Here is a 13,415-nt window from a genome sequence, read left to right as displayed (position 1 = left end):
AGAAAGCCTTCGACAAGGTCCCACATAGGAGATTAGTGGGCAAAATTAGAGTACATGGTATTGGGGGTAGGGTACTGACATGGATAGAAAATTGGTTGACAGACAGAAAGCAAAGAGTGGGGATAAATGGGTCCCTTTCGGAATGGCAGGCAGTGACCAATGGGGTACCGCAAGGTTCGGTGCTGGGACCCCAGCTATTTACGATATACATTAATGACTTAGATGAAGGGATTAAAAGTACCATTAGCAAATTTGCAGATGATACTAAGCTGGGGGGTAGTGTGAATTGTGAGGAAGATGCAATAAGGCTGCAGGGTGACTTGGACAGGTTGTGTGAGTGGGCGGATACATGGCAGATGCAGTTTAATGTTGATAAGTGTGAGGTATTCACTTTGGAAGTAAGAATAGAAAGGCAGATTATTATCTGAATGGTGTCAAGTTAGGAAGAGGGGATGTTCAACGAGATCTGGGTGTCCTAGTGCATCAGTCACTGAAAGGAAGCATGCAGGTACAACAGGCAGTGAAGAAAGCCAATGGAATGTTGGCCTTCATAACAAGAGGAGTTGAGTATAGGAGCAAAGAGGTCCTTCTACAGTTGTACCGGGCCCTGGTGAGACCGCACCTGGAGTACTGTGTGCAGTTTTGGTCTCCAAATTTGAGGAAGGATATTCTTGCTATTGAGGGCATTCAGCATAGGTTCACTATGTTAATTCCCGGAATGGCGGGACTGTCGTATGTTGAAAGGCTGGAGCAATTAGGCTTGTATACACTGGAATTTAGAAGGATGAGGGGGGGTCTTATTGAAACATATAAGATAATTAGGGGATTGGACACATTAGAGGCAGGAAACATGTTTCCAATGTTGGGGGAGTCCAGAACAAGGGGCCACAGTTTAAGAATAAGGGGTAGGCCATTTAGAACGGAGATGAGGAAGAACTTTTTCAGTCAGAGAGTGGTGAAGGTGTGGAATTCTCTGCCTCAGAAGGCAGTGGAGGCCAGTTCGTTGGATGCTTTCAAGAGAGAGCTGGATAGAGCTCTTAAGGATAGCGGAGTGATGGGGTATGGGGAGAAGGCAGGAACGGGGTACTGATTGAGAGTGATCAGCCATGATCGCATTGAATGGCGGTGCTGGCTCAAAGGGCTGAATGGCCTACTCCTGCACCTATTGTCTATTGTCTATGACAGCACAGTTCACAAAAAAAGTGAAAAGCTTGTTTGTTCCGTGTTATCCAGTCATTAAAAAGACAATGCATGATTAGAGTCAAGCCACCCACAGTGTGCAGATAGAGGATAAAGGGTAGAACGATGAGTACAAGGTGAAGTCCAGTAAAGTACGATTAAAGATATTTTTATTGTCTGCATCGGGGATAGATGGGAGCACAGGACACTAATTGGTGGGAGGATGGTTCGATTGCTTGATAACAGCTGGGAAGAAACTCCCTTAATCTGGAGGTATGTGTTTTCACACTTCTGTACATCTTGCTCGATGGGAAAGGGGAGAAGAGGGAGTGACTGGGGTCGGCTACTTTGTGACTTGTGTAGTAGGAAGGAACTGCAGATGCTGGATTAAACCGAAGATATACTTTGTTCTCACCCCCACTTCCCCTCCCTCACGGCGGTTTCCCCCATTGTCTTTTCTTGGTTATCAGTTGTATGTGTGATGTCTTCTTTTTACTTTTGCAGATATCACAAGGGATGTTTTTAGGGTCGTTGCAGAGGAACATTTCAGTACCTTTAATAACCTGTTCATAGCTGCCAAGGTACAGTACACAAACCTTCTGCCTTTCGGTAATGGAGTTTTGGAGTTAAGGCTTATTATTATCATGTGAAAGGTGTAAACCTTTGTCTTGCAAGTTATCCAAACAGATCTGATATACATAAATGCAATCAAGTCTCATTCAAGTAAGTGTTCGGGAAGGTGAATCCATACCACCAAGGCAGGATGGTGTGTGACACTAATTTTAATCCTATAGGCAGGGGTGTAACTTCTACAACTATTGGCCATGTCCTTCAGGATCGAACCCGGGTCTCTGGCGCTGTGAGGTAGTAGCTCTACTGCTATGCCACTGCGCCGCCTTAAACCCAAGGTTTTGGTGGTAGGTTGTGGGATTGGGAGATGCTGCTGGAATCGCCTGGGCCAGTAACTATAGCACATTTTGTCGGTGGTAGTTAGGTAGTTTCATGGAGCCCAAAGCCATTTTGGATTCTAAACTTGCTCACCAGAAAATGAGCCTGGATCTGACCACATGTGAGTATAGAGGTTGGGATGTTGGGTTACAGCTGTACAAGACGCTGGTGAAGCCACTGTTGGAGTGCTGTGTTCTGTTTTTGCTCACCCTGTTATAGAAAATAGGGTTGTTGAGCTGGAAAGAGTGCAGAGAAGACTGACGAGGATGGTGCCAGGACTTGAGGGCCTGAGCTATAGGGAGAGGTTGGACGGGCTAGGGCTGTATTCCTTGGGAGGGTAGGAGGATGAGAGGTGACTTTACAGAGGTATACGAGATCATTGGGGGAATAGATGGAGCAGATGCACGGAGCCTTTTACCCTGAGTAGGGAAAGGAAAAAAACAGAGGACATTGGTTTAAGGTGTGAGGGGAAAGATTTTATGGGAATATATGAGGGGCAACTTCAGCCACCACCTTATAATGGTGCAATGAATAATTCCTAACCATACTTGTTTCTCAGACAGTAGTCATAGATGTTTTTCTGACACCGAGGGTTTTAGATATTTTTTTTAGATTTTAGAGATACAGCGCGGAAACAGGCCCTTCGGCCCAACGAGTCCGCGCCGCCCAGCGATCCCATCATATTAACACTATCCTACAACACACTACGGACAATTTTTTTGACATTTTACCCAGTCAATTAACCTACATACCTGTACGTCTTTGGAGTGTGGGAGGAAACTGAAGATCTCGGAGAAAACCCACGCAGGTCACGGGGAGAACGTACAAAACTCCGTACAGACGGCGCCCATAGTCAGGATCGAACCTGAGTCTCCGGCGCAGCATTCGCTCTACTGCTGCGCCACCGTGCAGCCCGAGGGTGAGCTGCCAGAAGAAGTCGTTGATGCAGAAACTATATCAACATTTTAAGACATTTGGACAGGTACATGGATAGGAAAGGTTTAGAGGGATATGGGCCAGGTGCAGGCAGGTGGTGTTGGTATAGATGGGGCACCTTGGTCGGGATGGACAAGCTGGGCCGTGGGGGCTCCATGACGTATTTTCTCTTTTTGTCTTTGTGTGTGCAGGTCATAATCGCAAATATGAGCAACATGCAAGAAACTGAAGCAGAGAAGCTGCTGCAGGCCCAGATTAAGGTTGAGTGTGTGGTGTATTCTCAAGACAGTCTCTACAGTGGCAGCCTTTCTGAAACAAAGAAGAATTTGCCAAATCCTTATGCAAATGGCAGCATCCAAGAAATGTCATATCACCTCCAAGCATATTACAAGGTAAATATACAGTGCGTGACCCAGCAGCGCATTAGATAGCCATTGCACGCCGATCATTGGGGGACTGCTCCCTCCTGCCTCCCACTGGGACGATTGATGGAAGAGCAAGAGCCAACATGAGGAAACATTGAGCAAAAAGCACAGAGTGCCGGAAGAACTGCGTGGGTCAGGGCAGAAGCTGTGGAGGGCATGGATAGGTGACGTTTCAGGTCGGGGCCCTTCTTCGGATTTGAATGAGGAAACATTTGCAGGTGTACGAGGTAAAAGCTGGACTTAGCGTTCACTTCGATTGCCCCCCCAAAAAAAATAGTGGGGCACAAGAAAAGGCTGGACTTGTTTTCTCTGGAATGGAAGTGGCTTGAGGAGGGATCTGATAGAGGTACACAAAAATCGTGAGGGGCAAAACTGTGTAGAGCAGGGGTATCAAACTCATTTTACATCATGGGCCAGAATGGGCAAAATGCAACTTCATGCGGGCCAGATCACTTGAGCATGCATGAACACACGTGCGCAAACGATCCCACAGCTATCGGTGCCTTCGTTTTTTCAACTTGCTCTCATGTGTCTCAGTCTCTGCTAGATCTACAACGTGTTTCACGAATTTAGTTTCTTCTGAAGAAGATTGCCTAAGCATTACTTTTATGATTGGTATCGTGGCCCTAGATCGACAATAGACAAATGGTGCAGGAGTAGGCCATTCGGCCCTTTGAGCCAGCACCACCATTCAATGTGATCATGGCTGATCATTCTCAATCAGTACCCCGTTCCTGCCTTCTCCCCATACCCACTGACTCCGCTATCCTTAAGAGCTCTATCTAGCTCTCTCTTGAAAGCACTCAGAGAATTGGCCTCCAACGCCTTCCGAGGCAGAGAATTCCACAGATTTACAACTCTCTGACTGAAAAAGTTTTTCCTCATCTCCGTTCTAAATGGCCTACCCCTTATTCTTGAACTGTGGCCCCTGGTTCTGGACTCCCCCAACATTGGGAACATGTTTCCTGCCTCTGACGTGTCCAACCCCTTAATAATCTTACATGTTTCAATAAGATCCCCTCTCATCCTTTTAAATTCCAGTGTGTACAAGCCTAGTCGCTCCAGTCTTTCAACAGGATAGGTTCAGTGGGATGTGGGCCAAATGCAGGCAGGTGGGACTAGTGTAGATGTGGCATGTTGGTCAGCTGGGGCCGCTGGGCCTGTTTCCAATGCCGTATGACTCGATGGAAGATTGGACAAACTTAGTTGTTTTATGTAGAACATTGGAGTTTGAGGGGCGACCTGATGCAAGTATATAACATTATGAGAGGCATAGATAGGTTTTTTTTTTTCACAAACTGGAAATATCAAATGCCTAAAGGCATATCTTTTAAGAGTTGAAGGCAGTTTTGCCTGGAACCTATTGGCAGGAGAAGTGGTGGAAGCAAATATGAGGGCGACAATTAATAGTCATTTGGATAGACTCATGAAGAGGTGGGGAATAGAGGAATGTAATAATAATAATCCTTTATTCGTCCCACAACGGGGAAATTTGCAGGGTTACAGCAGCAAAGTGGATAGCAAAAATAGATAAGCATTCATTAAAAAAAAAATAGCGGTAATTGTCTTTATTTGCTGTTCTGCTGGGAGCAGTGCTGGTTGTGCAGTCTGACAGCAGCAGGAAGGAAAGACCTCCTATATCTCTCCTTCACACACTTGGGGTGAAGAGGTCTGTCACTGAAGGAGCTGCTCTGTGCAGTGAGTGTCCTGCATGGGGTGGGAGTCGTTGTCCAGCAGTGATGATAGCTTTGCCATCATCCTCCTATCTAGACCATTTTATAATATAGGTAGCAGGTTCAGAGGGGATTAGGAAGCATTATTTCTTCCACAATGGTTGGCATTTGGAACGGACTGCCTGCGGGGGTGGTGGAGGATGATACTTGCATAACATTTGAGAAGCATCTCAAAAAGCGCGTGAATCACCGAGACACGGTGCGCAGCGGTAGAGTTGCTGCCTTACAGCGCCTGAGACCCGGGTTCAATCCTGACTACGGGTGCTCTCTGTGTGGTTTGTACGTTCTCCCCGTGACCTGCCTGGGTTTTCTCCGAGATCTTCGGTCTCCTCCCACACTCCGACGACGTACGGATTTGTAGGTTAATTGGCTTGGTATGTTAAATTGCCCCTAGTGTATGTAGGGTAGTGTTAATGTAGGGTAGTGGGGATGTGGGTAGTGTATGTAGGGTAGTGTTAATGTGTGGGGATCAATGGTCGGTGCAGACTCAGTGGACCGAGGGGGGTGTTTATCCTGCTGTATCTCTAAACTAAACGTATAAGGCTGGAGTAAGTGCTGGTAAATGGGGTTGGTATGGATGGGTACTCACTAGATGGTTGGCAAGAATGTGGTAGAGTGATGGGCAGATTCAACAATGGGCTAAAGGAATTAAATAGAAGTTAAATAAGCACACAGGGAAGTTTTGCTTCCTGTTTCATTATCTTCCTTTATTTTCTGTTCTTGACCCCTAGATTGCCTCTCATCGACTGGCTGACCAGATCCCCATGGTCATACGGTGCTACATTTTAAATGAATTTGCTGACAAACTACGGATAGAGATGCTTCAACTCATCCAAGAAAAGGAACGCATCAATGTTTATCTAATGGAAGATGAAGACACACAGAGGAAGAGAGATGACCTCAAACGCAAAATAGACCGGTTGAGAAAAGCCCAGACGAAATTGCTTGTATTTGGTTAAATGAGCTTTGAACGAAGGTCACTGACTACTGTAAAGATGTGCTTATATTTTGTTTGCTAATTTTTATATTTCTTGCTAACATCCGCTCTTGAAGGGATTGAATCCTTACCTCTGTTTAGTCTCGGAGTTCACAATCATTCTCTGATACCAGCGGCCTTTATTCCTGTCTAAATGCAGAATGACAACCTGTCCATGGACAGGTACATGGATAGGATAGACTTAGAAGAATATGGGCCAAACCCAGGCAGGTGGGAAGGTGGAACTAGTGCGGATGGGTCTTACAGGTTGGCATGGGCATGTTGGGCCTGTTTCCACATTCTTTGACTCTATATTTGAGTGAGAGGACCTTAGGGTGCTCCTCACCCAATCTTCATCTGTGTGATCTTCCTCTTGGCTAATGTTCTCGTCCCAATCAAGGGATATACTTGCTTCCATCCCATCTATACTGAAATTGGCTAACTCTGGAAAACATGGATTGATTTTAAATTGAAGGTAGACACAAAATGCTGGAGTAACTCAGCAGGACAGGCAGCATCTCTGGAGAGAAGGAACGGGTGACGAGACCCTTCACCTGAGTGACTGAGTTACTCCTGCATTTTGTGTCTTTGGTGTAAACCAGTATTTGCAATTCCTTCCTACACATATTGATTTTAAATTGTCCGTATATTGAGCAGCTCAGTGTAAACTAGTTTAAGCTGTCAAAGAACCTTTAATTGTCTTGGAGTACTGTGTGCAGTTTTGGTCTCCAAATTTGAGGAAGGATATTCTTGCTATGGAGGGCGTGCAGCGTAGGTTCACTAGATTAATTCCCGGAATGGCGGGACTGTCGTATGTTGAAAGGCTGGAGCGATTGGGCTTGTATACACTGGAATTTAGAAGGATGAGGGGGGATCTTATTGAAACATATAAGATAATTAGGGGATTGGACACATTAGAGGCAGATAACATGTTCCCAATGTTGGGGGAGTCCAGAACAAGGGGCCACAGTTTGAGAATAAGGGGTAGGCCATTTAGAACGGAGATGAGGAAGAACTTTTTCAGTCAGAGGGTGGTGAAGGTGTGGAATTCTCTGCCTCAGAAGGCAGTGGAGGCCAGTTCGTTGGATGCTTTCAAGAGAGAGCTGGATAGAGCTCTTAAGGATAGCGGAGTGAGGGGGTATGGGGAGAAGGCAGGAACGGGGTACTGATTGATAGTGATCAGCCATGATCGTATTGAATGGCGGTGCTGGCTCGAAGGGCTGAATGGCCTACTCCTGCACCTATTGTCTATTGTCTATTGTCTATTGTCTTTTGATGCATCTTAAGTGGAATATCTTAGCTTAATGGACACGCAAGAGATTGCGTTTGCACTAAGCTCCTGGCCCGAAACGTCTTCTGCCCTTTTCCACAGATGCCGCCTGCCCAGCTGAGTTTCTCCTGCAATTTGTTATTACACTTAGCTAATGTTCCCCGGCAATTACATTCCATATAATGTTTTAGATGTGAGATTGGAATTTAAAGTGTGATTAAATTTAAATGAATTCTAATCACGTTTTAAAAATTTAACTACGTTTTAAAACAAATTCGTATTGGGCTTGAAACAGATAGATAATTATCAGGTATAGCATTCACAGGGATACAGAGTGGAGTGGTATTTAGTGTTTGATATGCTGTTTGTTACACTGTTAGCTTTTTCTCTGGTGTAGGTCGCATCGCTGGGAGAATGTTCCTTTAAAATGTTATTCAACGTAGCACAAAAGGCATTGTAGTCTTGTTAAGTTATTTCTAATATACATTGCTTCAGTGGTAGGATAATTGGTAATAAACCAATTACCAATTGGGGGGAGGGGGGAAATGCCTTTAACCACCAGCAGTAAATGCCTGGAGAAAGCTGACCAAGCTATACTCACTTTCGTTTACTGTAGGTGTACAGTATTGAATCAGGCCCTTCGGCCCACAGAGTCCACTCCAACCAGCGACCATCCCATACACTAGCACCATCCTACACACTAGGAACAAATTTGCAATTTACAGAATTGCCAATTAATGTCCAAATCCTGCAGGTCTTTTGAGCGTGGGGGGGAAACCGTAGCTCCCGGAGAAAACCCACACAGTCACAGGGAGAACATACAAATTCCGTGCAGACTAGCACCCGTGGTCAGGATCGTACCCGGGTCTCTGGCGCTGTAAGGCAGCAACTATACTGCTGTGCCACCCGTGCCTCCCCTGCACATTCCACACTAACGCACATTCATTTAATTGTGGAAAGTGAGGGCAACCAAGGGTGGATGCACTTGCACCACATTTGGTGACCAAAGATATCACAATCACAATAAAACTTTATTAGCCAAGTATGTTTTGCAACATACAAGGAACTTCATTTGCCATACAGTCATAACAATAAAAAGCAACAGGACACAAAATACATTTTAACACGAACATCCACCACAGTGACTCCTCCACATTCCTCACTGTGATAGAAGGTGAAAAAAAGTTCAATCTCTCCCTTCTTTGTCCTCCAGCGATCGGGGGCTCTAACCTTCCATTGACAGGATGATCTTGACTCCCGTAGCTGACGGCGAGCCTTCCTCGTCGGGGCGATAAAGCTCCTTCATCCGGGGGGGGGGTCTCAGCTCCCCCGTGCCGGCGATCTACCCCGGGTCGGGACCAGTCGAACCTCGTGCAGCTTTTGGAGCTCCCGACCGGTCTCAACCCGAGACTGCGAGCTCCTGATGTTAACGTCCGCGGGCTGCTTTGGAGCGTCGATCCCAGGCAAGGGATCGCAGGCTCAGATGATAAGTCCATGCCCCCCCCCCCCGGGGACTCAAGGTCAGTCCCAGGCAAGACCTCCAGCTCCGTGACGTTAGGCCGCAGAACGACCGGAGATACGATCCGGGAAACAATTGCATCTCCGGCAAGGTAACAGATTGAAAAAAAGTTTCCCCCGACCCCCCTCTCCCACCCCCCACATAAAACAAACCAGAGAACATTTACACAAATGTTTTTGCGTTTAAACATTTACACACATATTATACACCCTGCGAGTTCTAAATCGTGGCAATTTATCTGACACGAGACAATGCTGAAGAACATTTGTGTTATACTTTTGGAAGAAAGTAAAATTCGCCTCAAGTTCTTGTCATCTTGTTCTTCCCCGAGATCTCAACTTTCTGTTGGCGGCTTGGTTTATGCTTCCTCTTTAGATTCGATGACTTTGAACTCAAGAGTCCGAACAGCCACCCACCCTTAATTTTGTTCATATCTTGGGTCATTTTCTGTGGGCCCATATAAAAGATCAAGCATTGTATTTCAATTCCTTCAAGTTCAAGAATGATGAAGGGTTGCCACAGTTGTGTAGAGACTCGGTCCTTGCGAAGCACCATTAGACCTACTCGGTCACTCAATGCATTCAGGTTTGGTCACTGAATTTAAGGAAGAGAGTGCTCGAGGCTTGTAAACAAGGCAGCAATAACAATTCACCAATATCTTACAAGATGAGGCCAGAAGAACTGTTACCTCACAGCTCCAGCGACCTAGGTTCAATCCTGACCTATCTCTCTGGCATTTGCACACTTCCACTCTGACTGCATGGTTTACCCAATTACCTCGCGCTGTAAACAGCAATGAGATAAATGGCCAGGGATTTAATTTTAGAGACAACACGGAAACGGGTGCTTCGGCCCACCGAGTCCATGTCGACCAACAATGACCCGTACACTAGTTGCATCCTACACACTCGGGACAATTTACAGAAGCTAAATAATTGTAATTAATTTATAAGCCAAGTATGTAAAAACATACAAATAATTTGATTTGCCACACAGTCATACCAAATAAGCAACAAGACACGCGACTACATAAAAATCAACATAAATATCCACCACAGCTCACTGTGATTGTAGACACACAGAGTCCTAAGTGTGGGCGTGCCTTCCGGGCCCGGATTGGCCTCACCAGTCACTTCCGGACCCACAGTCACCAATCCTCCAACTGAAAGTGAAGTCATGGTCATCTTCGAACCCGAAGGACGAACAACAACAACAACAACACTGTAAATGGCTCAACTGTAATCACGTATTGGCTTTCCGCTGACTGGTTAGCACGCAGCAAAAGCTTTTCACTGTACCTCGGTACACGTGACAATAAACTTAAACTGAACTAAACGTTACTTCTCTCGGTGACTCGAGTTGCATGTAATCTGGAGTGGGTGACTGTTCTCCATTGTGCATTTCATACCTCTAGTTTCCCTCCCCCCTGACTCTCAGTCTGAAGAAGGGTGTCGACCCAAAACGTCACCTATTCCTTTTCTCCAGAGATGCTGCTTGACCCGCTGAGTTGCTCCAGCTTTTTGTGTCTATTTATCATAGACAAAAGCTTGCTGTCTTTGGAATAGATGAATTCATTTGATAACAGGTGTGCTATACATTCTCAATACCGACCTCAACTATATCAGGCAATCAGCATTCCCTGCAGTGACTTCACTTTGATAAATATAATCAGCATTTAGACACCCCATCAACCAATCCCTAACCTTAAATCGCCCTGTGTACTCAAGAATCAAGACTGTTTCATTGTCGTATGAACCGAGAATGGAAAGATGAATTTCCTACTTGCTGGTGCTTTACAAGCATATATAAATATAAATGAACAGTGATACAACAAATTATCGGCTATACCCTTTGTCACATAATCTCTCCCCGTCTCCAGTTTTATAGATCTTCCCTGTGTTTCGCTCCCTCCCACACAACCCTACCTCCCCTTTCTCCTCCTCTTATAACTTATTCCTAATTTTGCCCAGGTTCGATGAGATGTTAACTCTGTTTTTTACTCTCCACTGACCTTGACTGACTGACCCGACCAGCATTTCCCACTCCCATTTCAGATTTGCCACATCTGCGGTATTTTGGTTTTGTTTAACGGAGTAATAACTGAAGGGATAAAACCGCTTGCTGTTCCCAAAGCGGGTGAAGCCTGTTAAGGTGGACACATCCCTCTGCTTCATCCCAAAGACAAAGACTAAGCAGTTCTAGCCATGCAGCTGTGAAACTTTAAATTCTCACATCCGGCCTCTTACAGCATCCTGGACTGAAAACAACAGCTCTTCATTTATACCTCACGCGGCCTCGACAAGGCCAGCAGCATAATCAAGGACGAGTCGCACCCTGGCCATTCGCCCTTCTCCCCTCTCCCATCAGGCAAAAGGTATAGAAGTGTGAAAACGCACACCACCAGATTCAGGGGTAGTTTCTTCCCAGCTGTAATCAGGCAACTGAATCATCCCACCACAACCAGAGAGCAGTCCTGAACTACTATCTACCTCATGGTGACCCTCGGACTATCTTTGATTGGACTTTACTGGCTTTACCTTGCACTAATGTTATTCCCTCATCATGTATCTGTACACTGTGAATGGATCAATTGTAGTCATGTATTGTCTTTCCACTGACTGATTAACACGCAACAAAAGCTTTTCACTGTATCTCGGTACACCTGACAATAAACTAGACTAAACTATGTGTGGGAAGGAACTGTAGATGCTGGTTTACACCGAAGATAGACACAAAAACAAACCTAAAGAAGGGTCTCGACCCAAAACGTCACCCATTCCTTCTATCCAAAGATGCTGCTTGTCCCACTGAGTTACTCCAGCATTTTGTGTCTATCTAAACTAAACTAAGATGGGTTATGTTCCCTCTGCTGGTCTGGAGAATCAGGAATGAGAAGTAACCAGGGGGTGGTGGAGAATGAGCTGCTTGTTTGCAAATTACAAAGTTTCCAATTTGTTATCCGATACCTGACACGCATCAATTCCACCTTCGTGCACACCAGCACAAATCATACGAGGTTCAAGGTGCGAATAGTAATTTTCTTGACATTCTTGGTTGCTAATCAGTGGTATTGAGATCTTCTGCAGAACTTCAGATATCTTACCTGCGGAAATAAAAAGAGCGACCATAAAAGTCCGATCAAATGTCTGTACGGAGTTTTACGTTCTCCCCGTGACCCGCGAGGGGTTTTCTTCGAGATCATCGGTTTCCTCCCATACTCCAAAGACGTAAATGTAAAATTGTACCTACTGTGTGTGTGTGTAGGATAGCCTCAGTGTGCGGGGATCGCTGGTCGGCACCTTCAGGGTAAATTAGCCAATAATATAAAGGAGGATAGTAAAAGCTTTTTTAGGTATGTGAAGAGGAAAAAAATAGTCAAGGCAAATGTGGGTCCCTTGAAGACAGAAGCAGGGGAATTTATTATGGGGAACAAGGAAATGGCAGACGTGTTGAACCGGTACTTTGGATCTGTCTTCACTGAGGAGGATACAAACAATCTCCCAGATGTTCTAGTGGCCAGAGATCCTAGGGTGACAGAGGAACTGGAGGAAATCCACATTAGGCAGGAAAAAGTTTTGGGTAGACTAATGGGACTCAAGGCTGATAAATCCCCAGTGCCTGATGGTCAGCATCCCAGGGTGCTTAAGGAGGTGGCTCTAGAAATTGTGGACGCATTAGTGATTATTTTCCAATGTTCTATAGATTCCGGGTCAGTTCCTGTGGATTGGAGGGTAGCTAATGTTATCCCACTTTTCAAGAAAGGAGGGAGAGAAAAAACAGGAAATTATAGACCAGTTAGTCTGACATCAGTGGTGGGGAAGATGCTGGAGTCAATTATAAAAGACGAAATTGCGGAGCATTTGGAACGCAGTAACAGGATCGTTCCGAGTCAGCATGGATTTACGAAGGGGAAATCGTACTTGTCTAATCTACTGGAATTTTTTTAGGATGTAACTAGGAAAATTGACAGGGGAGAGCCGATGGATGTGGTGTACCTCGACTTTCAGAAAGCCTTCGACAAGGTCACACCTAGGAGATTGGTGGGCAAAATTAGAGCACATGGTTTTGGAGGTAGGGTGCTGACATGGATAGAAAGTTGGTTGACAGACAGAAAGCAAAGAGTGGGGATAAATGGGTCCCATTCAAGAGAGAGCTAGATAGAGCTCTTAAGGATTGCGGAGTCAGGGGGTATGGGGAGAAAGCAGGAACGGGGTATTGATTGAGAATGATCAGCCATGATCACATTGAATGGCGGTGCTGGCTCGAAGGGCCGAATGGCCTACTCCTGCACCTATTGTCTATTGTCTATTGTCTCGGTGGGCCGAAGGGCCTGTTTCCGCGCTGTATCTTGAAACTAAATTAAACGGTTCCATTTATAGAATCAAAAAGACACAAGGATTCTGCCTTGGCCAGCGCTATCCCATCAAAC

General features: G+C 45.5%; 1 protein-coding gene across 3 annotated transcripts in view; it reads left to right on the top strand.

Annotated features, from left to right (window-relative positions):
- Positions 1-11,556, top strand: part of LOC144598974 (interferon-induced GTP-binding protein Mx3-like) — a 37,313-nt gene extending 25,757 nt beyond the window's left edge. For 2 of the 3 annotated variants that reach the window (XM_078409650.1, XM_078409648.1), the window contains 3 exons: positions 1,684-1,760; positions 3,255-3,455; positions 5,953-11,556. In XM_078409650.1, coding sequence (XP_078265776.1) covers positions 1,684-1,760; positions 3,255-3,455; positions 5,953-6,180 — 506 coding nt within the window. In that variant the 3' untranslated portion in view covers positions 6,181-11,556. The remainder of the gene's footprint in view (positions 1-1,683; positions 1,761-3,254; positions 3,456-5,952) is intronic. The other variant, XM_078409649.1, reaches the window with a different exon arrangement.
- Positions 11,557-13,415: the final 1,859 nt, after the last annotated feature.

Source organism: Rhinoraja longicauda, chromosome 12 (genome assembly GCF_053455715.1).
Source record: "Rhinoraja longicauda isolate Sanriku21f chromosome 12, sRhiLon1.1, whole genome shotgun sequence".
NCBI classification, from domain to species: domain Eukaryota; kingdom Metazoa; phylum Chordata; class Chondrichthyes; order Rajiformes; family Arhynchobatidae; genus Rhinoraja; species Rhinoraja longicauda.
This window is presented reverse-complemented; position numbering and strand designations above follow the sequence as displayed.